At 54.6% G+C, this 20,040-nt stretch overlaps 1 protein-coding gene across 1 annotated transcript in view; it reads right to left on the bottom strand.

Annotated features, from left to right (window-relative positions):
- KIRREL1 (kirre like nephrin family adhesion molecule 1) overlaps window positions 1–13,597 on the bottom strand; it is a 34,936-nt gene extending 21,339 nt beyond the window's left edge. The window contains exon 1 of the mRNA XM_054000961.1: window positions 13,341–13,597. Coding sequence (XP_053856936.1) covers window positions 13,341–13,392 — 52 coding nt within the window. The 5' untranslated portion in view covers window positions 13,393–13,597. The remainder of the gene's footprint in view (window positions 1–13,340) is intronic.
- Between the last annotated feature and the right edge of the window lie 6,443 nt (window positions 13,598–20,040).

Here is a 20,040-nt window from a genome sequence, read left to right as displayed (position 1 = left end):
GGGAAGTTTGGGTTTTTTCTGGGTTATTTTTGGGGTATTCGGGATCTTCCTGGGGACATTCGGGTTTTTTTGGGGGAGGTTGGGATTTTTTTTTTTTTTTTGGTGGGGAGATTCTGGATTTTTTTGGGGTTGGATTCAGGATTTCTTCGGGTGAGATTCGGGATTTCTTTGGGGTGAGATCTGGGATTTTTTTGGGGTGGAATTCGGGGTTTTTCGGGGTGAGATCCGGGATTTTTTTGGGGTGAGAGCTGGGATTTTTGGGGGGTGGAATTCGGGGTTTTTTCGGGTGAGATTCTGGATTTTTTTTTGGGGTGGAATTCGGGGTTTTTCGGGTGAGATTCTGGATTTTTTTTGGGGTGGAATTCGGGGTTTTTCGGGGTGAGATTTGGGATTTTTTTGGGTGGAATTCGGGGTTTTTCGGGGTGAGATTTGGGGATTTTTTTGGGTGGAATTCGGGGTTTTTCGGGTGGGATTCGGGTTTTTTTTGGGGTGTCCCGAGCCCTCCCGCTCCCGCTCCCTCCCCGCTGCGGTCGGGCCGGGCGATGATCCCACACTCCTGGAATTTGAGGAATTTCCTGCCAAGGCTCCCTCTGGAAAGGCGAGGGAAAGGCAAAAACGCCGAGTTTTTTAACCCCTCGCGCGCCCGGCCCGGCCGCTTGATCCATTTTGGGATCATTTCTGATTTTTCCCTGATTTTCTCCTCGGGACGGAAAAGTCGAACCTGTGCAGGGATCGCGGCTTTTCCCGGAAAACCCGAAATGTCGTGCCCTCAGTTTCCCTCCCTGCTCCTCTCCTTGATCCCAAGGGTTCCATTCCTGCCCTAAATCCCTTTAAAAATCCCAAAACCGCCCCAAAAAACCGCCCTGGCGGAGCTCAAATCCCAGTTTGGGTGGGAAATTCCCTTTTCCCCCAACTTTACTTAAACCAAATCCGCTCGGGATTTTCTTTTCTTTTCTTTCTTTTCTTTTCTTTTCCTTTCTTTTCTTTTCCTTTTCTTTTCTTTTCTTTTTTTTTTTTTTTTAATGAAATTTCACCAAAATAGGGGAAAAGAGGAGGAAAAAGGGGCCTGGAATTGTCCCCCCCAAAGCGGCCCCAGCTTCGGGGATATTCCCATTTCCAGCCCCAAAGAGGGTGGGAAAGTGGGAAAAATGCGATTTTTGGGGAAAATCCATTTGGGGGGGAAGAAGGGAAAAAAAAGTGGAATTTGGGAAAAATCCAGCTGGGGAAAGGGGGGAAAAATGTGGATTTTTGGGGGGGAAAGGTGGATTTTGGGGAAAATCCACATGGGGAAAGGGGAAAAAATGTGGATTTTTTGGGGGAAATGTGGATTTTGGGGAAAATCCATTTGAGGAAGGGGGAAAAAAAAGTGGAATTTGGGAAAAATCCAACCGGGGAAAGGGGAAAAATGTGGATTTTGGGGGGGAAAGGTGGATTTTGGGGAAAATCCACATGGGGAAAGGGGGAAAAATATGAATTTTGGGGGGGAAATGTGGATTTTGGGGAAAGCCCAGCTGGCTGAAGGGAGAAAATGTGAATTTTTTGGGGGGGGAAAAATCCACCTGGGCAAGGCTCCCTCCCCGATCCCCACGGGACACCCCAAGGATTGATCCCGACCCCGGAGCCTTCATCGCGCTCCTCCTCCTCCTCCTCCTCCTCCCCGCCTCTTCCCCATTCGCGTTTAATTAAAAAAAAAAAAAAAAAATCACAAAAAAAATTAAAATTTCCCCCCCCCGTTCCCATGGCAACGCCTCCAACCGTTCGCCTTGGAAATAAAAGTTGTTTTTTCCTTCCCCCTCCCTCCTCCTCCTCCTCCTCCTTTTCCTCCTTCCCTTCCCATTCCCATCCCAAACCTCCCCCCCCCGGATTTTGATTTCCATTTGGATCATAATCCGCCCGTTGCCATGGCAACGCTGCCAGCCCTTTATGTCCCAGCCCTTGCACAAAAGGCCTCCTTCCCCCTTTTTCCCCTTTTTCCCTCCCCTTTTTCCCCCTTTTTCCTCCCTTTTTTCCTCTTCTCCCCACTTCCCTCCCCATTTTCGCCCCTTACTCCTCCATTTTTTCCCATTTCCCCCCTTTTTTTTCCCCCAGTTTCCCCCATTTCCCCCCATTTTTTTCACATTTTCTCCCTAATTTTTTCCTAATTCCCCCTCATTTTTTCCCATTTCCCCCATTTTTCCTATTTTCCCCCCCATTTTTTCCCATTCCCCCCCCAATTTTTTTCCCATTTCCCCCATTTTTTCCCATCCCTTCCCCAATTTTTTCCTATTTCCCCCCCAATTTTCCCATTTTCCTCCCCATTTTTTTCCCATTCCCCCCCAATTTTCCCATTTTTCCCCCTTTTCACCCCATTTTTTCCCCCCGCTCCTTAGATCCCCTCCCGGGGGGTCCCGGTGTCACTTTTGGGGCCGGGGGAGAAGGGACAGGAGGGGCTGCTCCAGCTCCTGGTGCCTCTGGATGCATCCCGGAGATCCCAGATCCCAAACCCCAAATCCCAAATCCCCAATCCCAAATCCCAAATCCCAAAATCCTAAACTCCAGTTCCCAAACCCCAAATCCCCAAACCCCAAATCCTAAATCCCAAATCCCTGATTCCAAACCCCAAATCTCCCATCCCAAATCCCCAAACCCCAAATCCCCAAACCCCAAATCCCAAATCCCTGATCCCAAATCCCAAATCCCCAAATCCCAAACCCCAAACCCCAAATCCCCAGAATCCCAAACCCCAAATCCTCAAATCCCAAATCCCAAATCCCCAAATCCCAAATCCCTGATCCCAAATCCCAAATCCCCAAATCCCAAACCCCAAACCCCAAGTCCCAAATCCCTGATCCCCAAATCCCAAACCCCAAATCTCCCATCCCAAATCCCCAAACCCCAAATCCCCCAAATCCCTGATCCCAAATCCCAAACCCCAAATCTCCCATCCCAAATCCCCAAACCCCAAATCCCCAAATCCCCGATCCCAAACCCCAAATCCCAAATCCCAAATCCAGCCCCTTTTCCCCCTCAATCTGCCCCGGCTCCTTGGGGGTTTTGGGGGTTTTGGGGTTTTTGGGGGGTTTTGGGGGGTTTTGGGGGGGCTCTGGGGGGGGTTCGGGGGGTTCTGTCCTCCCCCCCCCCCCGGGGGGCCCCTCCCCGCCCGCGTTATGCAAATGAGCCGCGTGCCCAATTAGCGCCAAGCGATTAATTAGGAGATAATGAAGAGAGCAGGAGCCGGGAGAGGGAAAAGGGGCGGGGCTTGGGGCAGCGGGGGGAGGGGGAGAATTCCCGAAAATTCCTGAAAATTCCTGAGAATTCCTGAAAATTCCCAAAAATTCCTGAGAATTCCCAAAAATTCCTGAGAATTCATGAAAATTCCTGAGAATTCCTGAGAATTCCCAAAAATTCCCTGAGAATTCCCAAAAATTCCTGAGAATTCCCCGAAAATTCCTGAGAATTCCCAAAAATTCCCTGAAAATTCTCAAAAATTCCCGAGATATTCCTGAAAATTCTCAAAAATTCCTGAGAATGCCCCAAAATTCCTGAGAATTCCTGAACATTCCTGATAACTCCCAAAAATTCCCCAAAAATTCCCAAAAATTCCTCTGAATTCCCCAAAATTCCCAATATTAATTCCTGAGAATTCCCAAAAATTCCTGGTAATTCCTGATAATTCCCGAGAATTCCCCCAAAATTCCCGATAAGCTCCTGAGAATTCCCGAGAATTCCCAAAACTTCCCAATAATTCGGGACATTAATTCCTGATAATTCCGGAGAATTCCTGATAACTCCCGAGAATTTCCCCAAAATTGCTGAGAATTCCCCAAAATTCCCGAGAGATTCCCAAAAATTCCCGAGAATTCCCCAAAATTCCGAGCTGGGCATTCCCGGGATGTGCCCAGGTGGGATTTGCTCAGCCCCGGATGGAACCGGGGGGCGTGAAATGAGGGAAACCATTAACGAGTGAAGGCATTAATGAGTTAATTAATGAGTTAATGAGCTAATGAATTAACGAGCTGGGATGTTAATGAGCTCAGGGAGGCTCCAAAATCACCCAAAATCACCAAAAGTCACCCAAAATTACAAATAATCACCTGAAATCGCCCCAAAATCACCCAAAATCACAAAAAAATCACCTGAAATTGCCACAAAATCACCCAAAATCACAAAAAAATCAACCAAAATTACAAATAATCACCTGAAATCGCCCCCAAAATCACCCAAAATCACAAAAAAATCATCCAGAAATCGCCCCAAAATCACAAAAAAAATCACCTGAAATGGTCCCAAAATCACCCAAACTCACAAAAAATCACCCAAAATTACAAAAAATCACCAGAAATCGCCCTGAAATCAACCACCCCAAAATCACAAAAAATATCACCAGAATCGCCCAAAATCACCCAACAATTACAAAAAAATCACCCTGAAATAAAAAAACCACCCAAAATCACAAAAAACCCCACCTGAAATCACCCAAAATCACAAGAAAATCACCCTAAAATCACCTCAAATCAGCCCAAATCACCCCAAAGTCACCAAAAAACTTCCCCAAATCACCCTAAAATCACCTCAAATCGCCCCAACTAACCCCAAAATCACCCCAAGTTCACAAAAAACCACCCCAAAATCACCCAAATCACCCCAAATTCACTCCAAATCACCCTGGAATCACCCCCAAAATCACTAAAAAATCACCCCAAGGACCCCAACCAACCCCATAATCACCCCAAAATCACAAAAAAACCCCAAAACAGCCAAATCACCCCATAATCACCCCAAAATCAGAAAAAAACACCCCAAAACCAGCCAAATCACCCCAAAATCACAAAAACACCCCAAAATCAGCCAAATCACCCCATAATCACCCCAAAATCACAAAAAACCACCCCAAATCACCCCAAATTCACAAATAAGGACCCAAAAAATCCCCCAAATTCCCACAAAAACACCCCCCGATCCCCCCGATCCCCCCAGACACCCCAAAGTCCCCCCAAATTCCCACAAAACCACCCCAAAGTCCCCCCAGTCACCCCAAAATCCCCCCAAATTCCCACAAAACCACCCCTGATCCCCCCGATCCCCCCGGTCACCCCAAATTCCCGCCCGCCCCCCAGTTCCCGTTCCCGGGGTTCGGCCCAGCCGGGGCCTGGCCCCGCCCCCCGGCCCCCGAGCCTGGGGGTCAAGGGTCACATCCCCAGTCCATCCCAGTCCATCCCAGTCCATCCCAGTCCATCCCAGTCCGTCCCAGTTCATCCCAGTTCATCCCAGTCCATCCCCAGTCCATCCCAGTCCGTCCCAGTTCATCCCAGTTCATCCCAGTTCCCATCCCAGTCCATCCCAGTTCCCATCCCAGTTCATCCCAGTCTATCCCCAGTCCATCCCAGTCCATCCCAGTCCATCCCAGTCCATCCCAGTCCATCCCAGTCCACCCCAGTTCATCCCAGTCCATCCCAGTCCATCCCAGTCCATCCCAGTCCATCCCAGTTCATCCCAGTTCCCATCCCAGTCCATCCCAGTTCCCATCCCAGTTCATCCCAGTCTATCCCAGTCCCATCCCAGTTCATCCCAGTCTATCCCAGTCCATCCCAGTCCATCCCAGTCCATCCCAGTCCATCCCAGTCCACCCCAGTTCATCCCAGTCCATCCCAGTCCATCCCAGTCCACCCCAGTTCATCCCAGTCCATCCCAGTCCATCCCAGTCCACCCCAGTTCATCCCAGTCCATCCCAGTTCATTCCAGTCTGTCCCAGTTCATCCCAGTCCATCCCAGTTCATCCCAGTCTGTCCCAGTCCATCCCAGTTCATCCCAGTCTGTCCCAGTCCATCCCAGTACATCCCAGTTCCCATCCCAGTCCATCCCAGTACATCCCAGTCCATCCCAGTCCATCCCAGTCCATCCCAGTTCATCCCAGTCTGTCCAAGTCGATCCCAGTCCATCCCAGTCCATCCCAGTCCATCCCAGTCCATCCCAGTTTCATCCCAGTCCATCCCAGTCCATCCCAGTCCCATCCCAGTCCGTCCCAGTCCAGTTCCAGTCCATCCCCAGTCCATCCCAGTCCGTCCCAGTCCAGTTCCAGTCCATCCCAGTCCATCCCAGTCCATCCCAGTCCATCCCAGTTCATCCCAGTTCATCCCAGTCCAGTTCCAGTCCATCCCAGTCCATCCCAGTCCACCCCAGTCCATCCCAGTCCATCCCAGTCCATCCCAGTACATCCCAGTCCGTCCCAGTTCATCCCAGTTCATCCCAGTTCATCCCAGTCCATCCCAATTCATCCCAGTCTATCCCAGTCCATCCCAGTCCATCCCAGTCCATCCCAGTCCATCCCAGTTCAGTTCCACAGGATCCCAAATCCCTTGGGGACAGGGAAGGAGGAAAAGGCAGGGAAATTAAAATAAAATAAAAATTATAAAATAAAATAAAATAAAATAAAAATTATAAAATAAAATAAAATAAAATAAAAATTATAAAATAAAATAAAATAAAATAAAATAAAATAAAATAAAATAAAATAATAAAGTAAAATAAATTAAATTAAAATAAAATAAAAAAATAAAAATAAAATGAAATTGTAAAACAAAATGCAAAATAAAATATAAATCTAGCATAAAATAAAATATAAAATAATAAAAAAATAAAATAAAAAGTAGACTATAAAATAAAAATAAAATAAAAAGCAAAATAAAAAATAAAATAAAAAATAGACTATAAAATAAAAAAAAATAAAATAAAAAACCAAAATAAAAACCACAATAAAAACCCAAAATAAAACCCAAAATAAAAACCAAAATAAAACCCAAATGAAATAGAAAATAACAATAAAACCCAAATAAAAGAAATGAAGAGCCCGCAGAGAGGGAGGAGAGCGGCCGGAAAATGCAGCAAAATTTCGATTTGAGGCGCGAGATTGAAACGGGGCTGGGCTGGGAGAACGCTGGGACGCAGGGAATGATCCGAGAGAAACGGCGGCAGCACGGAACCCAAAATCCCAGAAAATACCCAACTTTTCCTGGAAAACCCACATCGGCCTGAAAAAACCCACATTTTCCTGAAAAAAACAAAAAAATTCCAGAAAAAACCCCAAATTTTCCTGAAAAAAAACCCAAAAAATTCCAGAAAAAAACCAGAATTTTCCTGAAAAAAACCAAAAAATTCCAGAAAAAAAAATCAGAATTTTCCTGAAAAAAAACCCAAAAAAATTCCAGAAAAAAACCCAAATTTTCCTGAAAAAAACAAAAATTCCAGAAAAAAACCCCAAATTTTTCCTGAAAAAAAAACAAAAAAAATTCCAGAAAAAAACCCCAAATTTTCCTGAAAAGCCCCACATCGGCCCAAAAACCCCCAAATTTTCCTGAAAAGCCCCACATCGGCCTGAAAAAAAACCCCAAATTTTCCTGAGAAACCCCACACTGGCCTGAAAAAAAACCCTGAATTTTCCTGAAAAAAACCAAAAAATTCCAGAAAAAAACCCCAAATTTTCCTCAAAAAAACCCAAAAAATTCCAGAAAAAACCCAAATTTTCCTGAAAAAACCCCACATCGGCCCAAAAAACCCCAAATTTTCCTGAAAAAAAACCCAAAAAATTCCAGAAAAAACACCAGAATTTTCCTGAAAAAACCCAAAAAATTCCAGAAAAAACCCAGAATTTTCCTGAAAAAAAACCCCAAAAAAAATTCCAGAAAAAAAACCCAAATTTTCCTGAAAAAAACAAAAAAAATTCCAGAAAAAAACCCAAATATTCCTGAAAAAAAAACCAAAAAATTCCAGAAAAAAACCCAGAATTTTCCTGAAAAAAAAACCCCAAAAAAATTCCAGAAAAAACCCCCAAATTTTCCTGAAAAAAAACAAAAGATTCCAGAAAAAAAACCCAAATTTTCCTGAAAAAAAACCCAAAGAATTCCAGAAAAAAAACCCCAAATTTCCTGAAAAAAACCAAAAAATTCCAGAAAAACACCCCAAATTGTCCTGAAAAACCCCACATCGGCCTGAAAAAAACCCAACTTTTCCTGGAAAACCCCACGTTGGCCCGAAAAAACCCCGGATTTTCCTGAAAAAAACCAAAAAATTCCAGAAAAACCCAAATTTTCCTGAAAAAAAAAAAACCCCAAAAATTCAAGAAAAAACCCAGAATTTTCCTGAAAAAAACCAAAAAATTCCAGAAAAAACCCCGAATTTTCCTGAAAAAAAAAACAAAAAAATTCCAGAAAAAAACCCCAAATTTTTCCTGAAAAGCCCCACATCAGCCTGAAAAAAACCCCAAATTTTCCTGAAAAACCCCACACTGGCCTGAAAAAAACCCTGAATTTTCCTGAAAAAACCCAAAAAAATTCCAGAAAAAAACCCAGAATTTTCCTGAAAAAAGAACCCCCGGAAAATTCCAGAAAAAAACCCAAATTTTCCTGAAAAAACCCCACGTTGGCCCCAAAAAACCCCAGGATTTTCCTGAAAAAACAAAAAAAAATCCAGAAAAAACCCCAAATTTTCCTGAAAAAAACCCACGTTGGCCCGAAAAAAACCCAAATTTTCCTGAAAAACCCCACACTGGCCTGAAAAAAACCCTGAATTTTCCTGAAAAAAAACCAAAAAATTCCAGAAAAAAAACCCGAATTTTCCTGAAAAAGAAACCCAAAAAAATTCCAGAAAAAACCCCAAATTTTCCTGAAAAACCCCCACGTTGTCCCGAAAAAACCCCCAAATTTTTCCTGAAAAAAAACCCAAAAAATTCCAGAAAAAACCCCGAATTTTCCTGAAAATCCCCACGCTGGCCTGAGAACCCCACACTGGCCTCAAAAAACCCCACAAAAAAATTCCAGAAAAAAACCCCAAATTTTCCTGAAAAAGCCCCACGTGGGCCTGAGAAAACCCAGAATTTTCCTGAAAAACCCCAAAAAATTCCAGAAAAACCCCAAATTCTGTCCGGGCTCATCTTGGAGGTGATGGAGGAACACAAAGAGGAGATTGGGATGGGATGGGATGGGTTTGGGATGGGATGGGATGGGATGGGATGGGATGGGATGGGATGGGTTTTGGGATGGGTTTGGGATGGGTTTGGGATGGGATGGGATGGGATGGGATGGGTTTGGGATGGGTTTGGGATGGGTTTGGGATGGGTTTGGGATGGGTTTGGGATTGGGATGGGTTTGGGATGGGTTTGGGATGGGTTTGGGATGGGATGGGATGGGATGGGATGGGATGGGTTTGGGATGGGTTTGGGATGGGTTTGGGATGGGTTTGGGATGGGTTTGGGATTGGGATGGGTTTGGGATGGGTTTGGGATGGGTTTGGGATGGGATGGGATGGGATGGGATGGGATGGGTTTGGGATGGGTTTGGGATGGGTTTGGGATGGGTTTGGGATGGGGATGGGGATGGGATGGGATGGGGTTTGGGATGGGTTTGGGATGGGTTTTGGGATGGGATGGGATGGGTTTGGGATGGGTTTGAGATGGGTTTGCGATGGGTTTGGGATGGGATGGGATGGGATGGATGGGATGGGTTTGGGATGGGTTTGGGATGGGTTTGGGATGGGATGGGGATGGGTTTGCGATGGGTTTGCGATGGGTTTGGGATGGGATGGGATGGGATGGGATGGGATGGGTTTGGGATGGGTTTGGGGATGGGTTTGGGATGGGTTTGGGATGGGTTTGGGTTGGTTTGGGATGGGTTTTGGGATGGGTTTGGGATTGAAGGGATGGGATGGGATGGGTTTGGGATTGAAGGGATGGGATAGGTTTGGGATGGGATGGGATGGGTTTGGGATGGGATGGGATGGGATGGGATGGGATGGGATGGGATGGGTTTGGGATGGGTTTGGGATGGGATGGGATGGGTTTGGGATGGGTTTGGATGGGTTTGGGTTGGGTTTGGGATTGAAGGGATGGGATAGGTTTGGGATGGGTTTGGGATGGGTTTGGTTTGGGATTGAAGGGATGGGATAGGTTTGGGACGGGTTTGGTTTGGGATGAGTTTGGTTTGGGATGGGTTTGGGATGGGTTTGGGATGGGATGGGATGGGTTTGGAATGGGGATGGGTTTGGGATGGGTTTGGGATGGGTTTGGGATGGGTTTGGGATGGGTTTGGGATGGGTTTGGGATGGGTTTGGGTTTGGTTTGGGATGGGTTTGGGATGGGTTTGGGATGGGATGGGATGGGTTTGGGATGGGTTTGGGATTGGATGGGTTTGGGATGGGTTTGGGATGGGGTTTGGGATGGGTTTGGGGATCACTGGGATTGTCATGCGGGGACATGAGCCCTGATCCCAAACTGAGCCACTGATACCAAACCGGACTCATTCCATCCCAAACTGGAGCCACTGATCCCAAACCGGATCCCTCCCATCCCAAACTGGAGCCATTGATCCCAAACCGGATCCCTTCCACTCCAAACTGGAGCCATCGATCCCAAACCAGAGCCATCCCAACCCAAACTGGAGCCCTCCCACCCCAAACCGGATCCTTCCCACCCCAAACTGGAGCCATCGATCCCAAACCGGATCCCTTCCTCCCAAACTGGAGCCACTGATCCCAAACCAGATCCCTTCCATCCCAAACCGAGCCACTGATCCCAAAACGGCTCCATCCCATCCCAAACAGAGCCATCGATCCCAAACCAGAGCCATCCCAACCCAAACCGGATCCTTCCCACCCCAAACTGGAGCCATTGATCCCAAACCGGATCCCTTCCATCCCAAACTGGTTCCCCCCTATCCCAAAATGAAGCCACTGATCCCAAAACTGACCTGTCCTATCCCAGTCGGAGCCATCGATCCCAAACCGGATCCCTTCTATCCCAAACCGGAGCCATTGATCCCAAACTGGATCCCTCCCAACCCAAACTGGATCTATTGATCCCAAACCAGATCCCTCCCATCCCAAACCAGAGCCATTGATCCCAAACCAGATCCCTCCCATCCCAAACCAGATCTCTCCCATCCCAAAATGAAGCCATCGATCCCAAACAGAGCCATTGATCCCAAACCGGATCCCTCCCACCCCAAACTGGATCCCTCCCATCCCAATTGGAGCCATTGATCCCAAACCGGATCCCTTCCATCCCAAACCAGATCCCTCCCACCCCAAACCAGATCTCTCCCATCCCAATTGGAGCCATTGATCCCAAACCGGATCCCTTCCATCCCAAACTGGATCCCTCCCATCCCAAACTGGATCCCTCCCATCCCAAACTGGATCCCTCCTATCCCAATCGGAGCCATCTCACCCCAAAACAAATCCCTCCCATCCTAAACTGGACTTGTCCCACCCCACCACCGGAGCCCCCCGCCCCACGCCGGAGCCGTTCCACCCCACACCGGAGCCATCCCACCCAAAATTGGAGCCGTTCCACCCCAAACCAGAGCCCCCCGCCCCCGCACCGGAGCCCCCCGCCCCACACCGCTCGGGGGCCGCTGCCGCCGCTCCCCGCGTGGCCCCGGGGCGGGAGCGCGGCCGCTTTTGTTCCCGGGGGGCGCGGAGCCCCCGGCGCTGCCCCGGCCCCGCGGAGCCCCCGGCGCTGCCCCCGGCCCCTCGGGGGGTCCCGGGGGGTCCCGGGGGTCCCGGTGCTGCCCCGGCCCCTCCGCTCGCTCCTTTTCAAACCCCCGCGGTCCCGGCGGGTTTATTTTTGAGGGTTTTATTTTGGGGGTGTTTTTTCTATTTTCCCCCCTTTATTTTTTTTTTCCTGCCTTCCCCTCTCTCCTCCTGGCATCTTAGCAACGCCGCCCCCTTAATTAAAAATTAGATTGGATTTTGCAGCTGGGAAGAGCCGGAGGCCGCGCTGGGGCTGCCCGGGCGCGGGGCACAGCCCGGCCCCGGCCCTGCGGACGGGGGGGAGACCCCCCGAAACTCCCCGCGGGGATGGGGGTGCCCCTCCCCTTCCCTCCGAGGGGTTTTGGGGACCCCCAGCCCCCCCCTCCCCCCACCCAAGCCCGCAGCTTTTCCTCAGCGTGACCTTGGCAGAGCAGCTCCCCGTGCCTCAGTTTTCCCCCGGGGAGGGCACAGCGCGGGTTTTGGGGGGTCGTGACGGGGGGGGGGGATTGGGTTGTTCCCCACCCCGGGTGGGGGCTCTGAGGGGGTGGGGGTGGGCAAAGGGTGGGCAAAGGGGGCTCCGGGCTCCCCCCAGACCCTTTTCCAAGGAATGCCTGGGCTGGGGTCCTGGGGGCCCCCCCGGAGGTGGCCGCTGCACTCGCCACGGACGGACGGACGCACGGACGGACGGACAGACCCCCCCCCCCCCCCGCCGGGTCAAGTCCCCCCATCACCCTCAGCCCTGTCCCCCCCCGTCCCCCCCCCCGGGGGTCCCGTTTGACCCCAGGGTCCCCGACCCCCTCCCCACCCCCCCCGGCCAGCGCTGCCCACCGGAACCGGCCCCGGGCACCGGGAGGGGGGCCCGGGACCCGCACCGGGATGGGGGGGCCCGAAACCTCGGTCCCGCTCCGGGGGCTCCGACAGGACCGGAACCGGGGGGAACCGAGCGGCACCGGGAGGGGAGAACCGGGCCCGGTTCCGTCGGGATCCCGGTGCCGGAGGGGGGTGGTCCAGGAGAACCGGGCCCGGTTCCATCAGGACTCCCCGGTAGGGAAGGGGAGGTCCATGAGGAGCAGCCCCAGGACCGGGGAGAACCGGGCCCGGTTCCACCGGGACACCCCGGTACCGAAGAGGGGGGGTCCAGGAGAACCAGCCCTGGGCTTTGGGAGAACCGGGCTCGGTTCCACCGGGATCTCCCGGTACCGAAGGGGGGGGGTCCACGAGGAGCAGCCCTGGGGTTTGGGAGAACCGGGCCCAGTTCCACCGGGACCCCCCGGTACCGGGAGGGGGTGATCCAGGAGGATCGGCCCGGTTCCATCAGGACCCCCCGGCACCGAAGGGGGGATCCACGAGGAGCAGCCCTGGGGTTTGGGAGAACCGGGCCCGGTTCCATCGGGATCCCCCGGTCCTGGATCGGGGGAATCCACGAGAACCCACCCCAGGATTTGGCAAAACCGGGCCCGCGACTGAGGCGAACCGGCCGCGATTCCATCCGAACCCTCCGGTAGCACAACGGCGGCTCCACAAGCACCGACCCCGGGCCCGCCAGCACCGCCAGAACCCCCCGGGACCCCTCGGAGCCCCGCTCCCGGCCGGAGCCGCTCTCATCCCTCCGGGAACGGGCGGGACCGGCGGCGAGCGGGGCTGGAGCGTTGCCCGCGGAGTTGGGAACGGCGCTCCGGGGCGGCCCCGCTGCCCCCTCCCGCTGCCCGCTCCCGCTCCCGGTCCGGCTCGCGGTGCCGCTCCCGGTGCCGCTCCCGGTGCCGCTGCCCTCCCATCGCGCGGTCCCCGATCCCGGCGCCCCCCCGCCCGCCCGGTGCCCGCTCGCCCGCGGCGGTGCCCACCTTGCCCGCGGGTCCCGGCGAGAGTCAGCAGGCACAGGAGGAGGATCCGCATGCTCCCGTCCCGTGGCGGCGGGCCGCGCTCCGGGGCAGGGCCCGCCGGGGGTCCCGGGGGTCCGGGGGGGTTCGGGGCCGGGTGATCGCCGCCCCTCTCGGCCCCGCGCCGCCCCCGGTACCGGCAGCGCTCTTGGGGAGCCTGGCCCGGCCGGGCCGGGGCCGGGCAGGGGCCGGGAAGGGCCACGGAGCTCCGGCGGCTCCGCTGCGCGCCGAGCCCCGAGCGAGCGGCGGCGGGGGCGGGGCGGGCGGGGGGCGGGCCGGGGGGGCGAGCACGGGGGAGAGGGAGCCGCGAGCGCGGGGGGAGGAGGAGGAGGGAGGAGGAGGAGGAGGAGGAGGAGGGAGGGAGGGAGGGAGGGAGGGAAAGGAGGGGGAGAGCGGGGGACGTGCGCGCGTGTCACGCGTGGGGCTGCGCGGGGGAGCGTCTGTGGGGCGGCGCGCGAATGCGCGCTGGGGCGGGGCGAGGGGGGATTTGGGGCGGGCGAGCGGGATTTGGGGCGGGCGAGGGGGATTTGGGGTGTGCGAGTGTGGTTTTGGGGCGGGCGAGGGGGAATTTGGGGCGAGCGACGGGGATTTAGGGTGTGCGAGTGTGGTTTTGGGGCGGGCGAGCGGGATTTGGGGCGGGCGAGCGGGATTTGAGGCGAGCGAGGGGGATTTGGGGTGTGCGAGGCGGAATTTGGGGCGAGCGAGTGGGATTTGGGGTGTGCGAGTGTGGTTTTGGGGCGGGCGAGGGGGATTTGGGGTGTGCGGGGTGGAATTTGGGGCGAGTGAGGGGGATTTGGGGCGAGCGAGCGGGATTTGGGGTGTGCGAGGGGGATTTGGGGTGTGCGAGGTGGAATTTGGGGCGAGTGAGGGGGATTTGGGGCGAGCGAGTGGGATTTGGGGTGTGCGAGGGGGATTTGGGGTGTGCGAGGTGGAATTTGGGGCAGGCGAGAGGGATTTGGGGCTAGCGAATGGGATTTGGGGTGTGCACATGTGTGTTTTGGGGTGTAAACGTATGGTTTGGGGTGTAAATGTGTATTTTGGGGTGTAAATGTGTGTTTTGGGTTGTAAATGTGTGTTTTGGGGTGTTCATGCACAGCTGCTCTCATGCCTCGCTCATGTTTGCACACGTGTTGGGTGCACATCTGCATTTTGGGGCGCACATCTGCATTTTGGGGCGCACATCTGCATTTTGGGGCGCACATCTGCATTTTGGGGCGCGCATCTGGGCCGGGGTTGCGCTCCTGCGTGCACATCTGGGCGCGCGCACATCTGGACAGGGCTCGGGACACCTGGACACACCTGGAGACGCGCGCGTGCACATCTGGCCACGTCTGTGCACATCTGGCCACGTGTGTGTGTGTCCGTGTGTGTGTGCGGGAGCTCCTCCATCTTCCCGGAATCTTTTCAGGGCTGGAATTTTTTTCCCCCCTCCCTCTCTGTTCCTCTTTTTGAGCTTTTTCTTTTTCCTCCCTCCCTCTCTCTCTCTCTCTTTTTTTTTTTTTTTTTCCCTCTTTAATCTTAAATAGAATTTTTTTTTTTCTGCCTGGAGGGATTTGGAGGAAACCTGGGAAAAACGGGAAGCGGCGACAGACCCAGCCCGGCCCCGCCGCGCCCCCGGAGCTGGGCCAGGGGGGTCGGAGAGCAGATTTTTTGAGCAGCAGAAATCCTTCCCAGATTTTTTTCCATGGAAAAGACCATTTTTTTCCCCTCTCTCCCGGGGATTTCCAAACTTTTTTTTTTTTTTCCCTGCCCTGGCTGCGATCCCGGGCCTTGTCCCGGCGGCCGCACATTCCCGGGACACGCCAGGGGCTCCCTCCTCTCTTTCCCGTGGATCCCCCAGCCCCAGGAATTCCCAAATTCCCGGGGGGCACTGAAACCTTCCAGCCCCAAAGCGCCCGAGATTGGCTGCAGCAAAAATGGGATGAAAAGATTGGATTTTTGTTAAAACCCATCCCCTGGGAACCACGCGTGGGAGAGCCCGGGCTGGGACATCGCCGTGCCCGTGGGGTTTTCATGGATTTTCCCCCAAATCCACCCGAATTCTCTGCTCGTGGGGCCCCGGAGCGGGAGAGGCCCCGGAGCTGCCCCCACTGCCAGGAATGTGAGGAGGAGGAGGAGGAGGAGGAGGAGGAGGAGGAGGAGGAGGAGGAGGAGGAGGAGGAGGAGGAGGAAGTCAGGGGTCAGGGAGGAGCCGGGAATTTGCTGACGGATCGGGACAAGCCGCTGTGTCCGCACTCAGGAGCCGGGCGTGGGGCACTGGGGGGCCGGGAGAGGCAGCGGAGACCCCAAAACCTGGGAAGAGTGGGAGGAGAAGGCGTCATGGCCTGGACAGCTCAGCTGCAGCTGTTACCCCAGGGTTGGGTCCATTATCCCGGTGTTTGATCCGTTATCCCGGTGTTTGATCCGTTATCCCGGTGTTGGGTCCGTTATCCCAGTGTTTGATCCGTTATCCCGGTGTTTGATCCGTTATCCCAGTGTTGGGTCCGTTATCCCGGTGTTGGGTCCATTATCCCAGTGTTTGATCCGTTATCCCAGTGTTGGGTCCGTTATCCCAGTGTTGGGTCCGTTATCCCGGTGTTGGGTCCGTTATCCCAGTGTTTGATCCATTATCCCAGTGTTTGATCTGTTATCCCGGTGTTTGATCCATTATCCCAGTGTTGGGTCCATTATCCCAGTGTTTGATCCGTTATCCCAGTGTTGGGTCCGTTATCCCAGTGTTGGGTCCGTTATCCCGGTGTTGGGTCCGTTATCCCAGTGTTTGATCCATTATCCCAGTGTTTGATCTGTTATCCCGGTGTTTGATCCATTATCCCGGTGTTGGGTCCGTTATCCCGGTGTTTGATCCGTTATCCCAGGGTTTGATCCGTTATCCCAGTGTTGGGTCCGTTATCCCAGTGTTGGGTCCGTTATCCCAGTGTTTGATCCGTTATCCCGGTGTTTGATCCGTTATCCCAGTGTTTGATCTGTTACCCCGGTGTTTGATCCGTTATCCCGGTGTTTGATCCGTTATCCCAGTGTTGGGTCCGTTATCCCGGTGTTTGATCCGTTATCCTGGTGTTGTTGGGTCCGTTATCCCGGTGTTTAATCCGTTATCCCAGTGTTTGATCCGTTATCCCAGTGTTTGGTCCGTTATCCCGGTGTTTGGCCCATAATCCCAGTTGTGGGCCCATTTTCCCAGTATTTGGTCCATTATCCCAGTGTTGGATCCCAAATCCCAACACTAGATCCACCTCCCCATCATTGGATCCCAAATTCCATCTCTGGATCCCAAATCCCAACATTGGATCCACCTCCCCATCACTGGATCCCAAATCCCATCACTGTATCCCAAATCCCAGCCTTGGATCCCAAATTCCATCTCTGGATCCCAAATCCCAGCCTTGGATCCCAAATCCCGACACTGGGAAGTGTCGAGCGAGTCCCTCACACCGCAGGGCCCCAGCCGCTCCCCAATCCCAAAATCCCAGACCCAATCCCGGAACAGCCCAGGGGACACGGCCCCAGAAGTGACAGACCCAGGACTGGCACCTGGAGATCCGGGATTGGTGCCTGGAATTCTGGGATTGGCACCAGAGCTCTGGGATTGGCACTCCAAGTTCTGGGATTGGCACCTGGAATTCCAGGATTGGCAACAGATCTCTGGGATTGGCAAATTGGCCCAAATTCTGTGATTGGTACCTGGAGCTCTGGGATTGGCACCTGGAATTCCAAGATTGGCACCAGAGCTCCGGGATTGGCAGCCCAAATTCTGGGATTGGCATCTGGAATTCCAAGATTGGCACCCTGAGTTTTGGGATTGGCACCAGGAGATCTGGGATTGACACCTGGAATTCCGGGATTGGAACCCGGAGTTCCGGGATTGACACCTGAAATTCTGGGATTGGCACCCGGAGTTCCAGGATTGACACCTGGAATTCTGGGATTGACACCTGGAATTCTGGGATTGGCACCCAGAGCTCCAGGATTGACACCTGGAATTCTGGGATTGACACCTGGAATTCTGGGATTGGCACCCAGAGCTCCAGGATTGACACCTGGAATTATGGGATTGACACCTGGAATTCCGGGATTGGCACCCGGAGCTCCAGGATTGACACCTGGAATTCTGGGATTGACACCTGGAATTCCGGGATTGGCACCCGGAGCTCCAGGATTGACACCTGGAATTCCATGATTGGCACCCAGAGCTCCAGGATTGACACCTGGAATTCCGGGATTGGCACCCGGAGCTCCGGGCCTGGCACCGGCCGCGCTTTCCTCGCGCCGCAGCGCCGGCGGCGGGCAGGATCTCCGGTGGGCCGTGAAATGCCAGTCTGTGCCGGGAATGATCGGGATATTCATCCGGAGCCTCGCGGCTCCCGGCAGCTCCCAGAGCCGGCTTCACCCATTCCCGGAAGGAGCGGGAGGGACGAGGAGAACGTTCAGGATGGACGAGGAGAACGTTCGGGATGGCCAAGGAGAACATTCGGGATGGACGAGGAGAACATTCGGGATGGACGAGGAGGATCCTTGGGATGGACGAGGAAAATATTTGGGATGGACGAGGAGAAAATTCGGGATGGACGAGGAGAACATTTGGGATGGATGAGGAGGATCCTTGGGATGGATGAGGAGAACGTTTGGGATGGCCAAGGAGGATCTTTGAGGTAGCCAAGAGGATCTTTGGGGTGGCCAAGGAAGATCCTTGGGATGGAAGAGGAAAATGTTTGGGATGGATGAGGAAGATCCTTGGGATGGACGAGGAAAACATTTGGGATGGCCAGGGAGGATCTTTGAGGTAGCCAAGGAGGATCTTTGAGGTGGCCAGGGAGGATCTTTGAGGTGGCCAAGGAGGATCCTTGGGGTGGCCAAGGCGAACACTCCCGGCCAGCCCCTGGATCTCCGTTGGGATTCCCTGGGGAGCTGCGGCCCCGGAATTGGGATGGAGGGCAGGAATTCCATGATTTCCGTGTTATTTTTGGATTCTGGGAAGTGTTTCTGCAGGGGAAGGAGCAGCCGGGCAGGAGGAGCCTTTAGGATCCCTTCTTTATCCTTTTCCCATTTCCCCCAGCCCAGAAATCAATTCCCAAATCCCCGGCCTCCATCCCGCGGGAATTATCTCCGGCCGGCAGCCGGGATTTGCAGGAGCTCCATTCCCCAGGAAAGGACTCCGGGGCTCGGGGGGTTCTGCCAAAGCCCGGCGGCGCGGGGAGGGGACCGAGGGGGGCACTGGGGGCACTGGGGGAAACTGGGGTAAACTGGGGAGGGGACCGAGGGGGGCACTGGGGGCACTGGGGGAAACTGGGGGGTGCTGGGGGACACTGGGGTAAACTGGGGAGGGGACCGAGGGGGGCACTGGGGGCACTGGGGGAAACTGGGGGAAACTGGGGGAAACTGGGGTAAACTGGGGAGGGGACCGAGGGGGGCACTGGGGGCACTGGGGGAAACTGGGGGAAACTGGGGGGTGCTGGGGGAAACTGGGGTAAACTGGGGAGGGGACCGAGGGGGGCACTGGGGGCACTGGGGGGTGCTGGGGGGTGCTGGGGGAAACTGGGGGGCGCTGGGGGACACTGGGGTAAACTGGGGAGGGCTGAGGGGCACTGGGGGAAACTGGGAGAAACTGGGGGGTGCTGGGGGAAACTGGGGTAAACTGGGGAGGGGACCGAGGGGGGCACTGGGGGCACTGGGGGAAACTGGGGGGTGCTGGGGGAAACTGGGGTAAACTGGGGAGGGGACCGAGGGGGGCACTGGGGGCACTGGGGGAAACTGGGGGGCGCTGGGCGAAACTGGGGGGCACTGGGGAGGGCTGAGGGGCACTGGGGGAAACTGGGAGAAACTGGGGGGTGCTGGGGGACACTGGGGGGCACTGGGGGGTGCTGGGGGAAACTGGGGGAAACTGGGGAGGGCTGGGGGGCACTGGGGGTGCTGGGGGGTGCTGGGCACTGACACTGGGGGGCACTGGGGAGGGCTGAGGGGCACTGGGGGAAACTGGGAGAAACTGGGGGGTGCTGGGGGAAACTGGGGGGCACTGGGGGGTGCTGGGGGACACTGGGGGAACCTGGGGGGTGCTGGGGGAAACTGGGAGGCACTGGCAGGTGCTGGGGGGGGGCTGGGGGTACTGGGGGAAACTGGGGGGTGCTAGGCACTGACACTGGGGGACACTGGGGGATGCTGGGGGGCACTGGGGGAAACTGGGGAGTGCTGGGGGAAACTGGGGGGCGCCGGCGGACACTGGGGGGTGCTGGGGAGGGCTGGGGGAAACTGGGGTCAGTGGGGGGCAGTGGGGGGCAGTGGGGGGCAGTGGGGGGCAGTGGGGGGCAGTGGGGGGCAGTGGGGGGTGCTGGGGGTGCTGGGGGGTGCTGGGCACTGACACTGGGGGGCACTGGGTGAAACTGGGGAGCACTGGGGGACACTGGGAGAAACTGGGGGGTGCTGGGAGGTGCTCGGGGGTGCTGGGGGAAACTGGGGGGCACTGGGGGGCACCAGGGGACACTGGGGGTCACTGGTGGTCACTGGGGGTCACTGGGGGACACTGTTGGACACTGGGGGACACTGGGAGACACTGGGGGTCACTGGGGGACACTGGGGGACACTGGTGGTCACTGGTCACTGTGGGTGCTGGGTACCAGCGGTCACTGGGGGTCACTGGGAGACACTGGGGGTCACTGGGGGTCACTGGGGGTCA

This window comes from Vidua macroura, chromosome 29 (assembly GCF_024509145.1).
Source record: "Vidua macroura isolate BioBank_ID:100142 chromosome 29, ASM2450914v1, whole genome shotgun sequence".
Lineage (NCBI taxonomy): Eukaryota > Metazoa > Chordata > Aves > Passeriformes > Viduidae > Vidua > Vidua macroura.
This window is presented reverse-complemented; position numbering and strand designations above follow the sequence as displayed.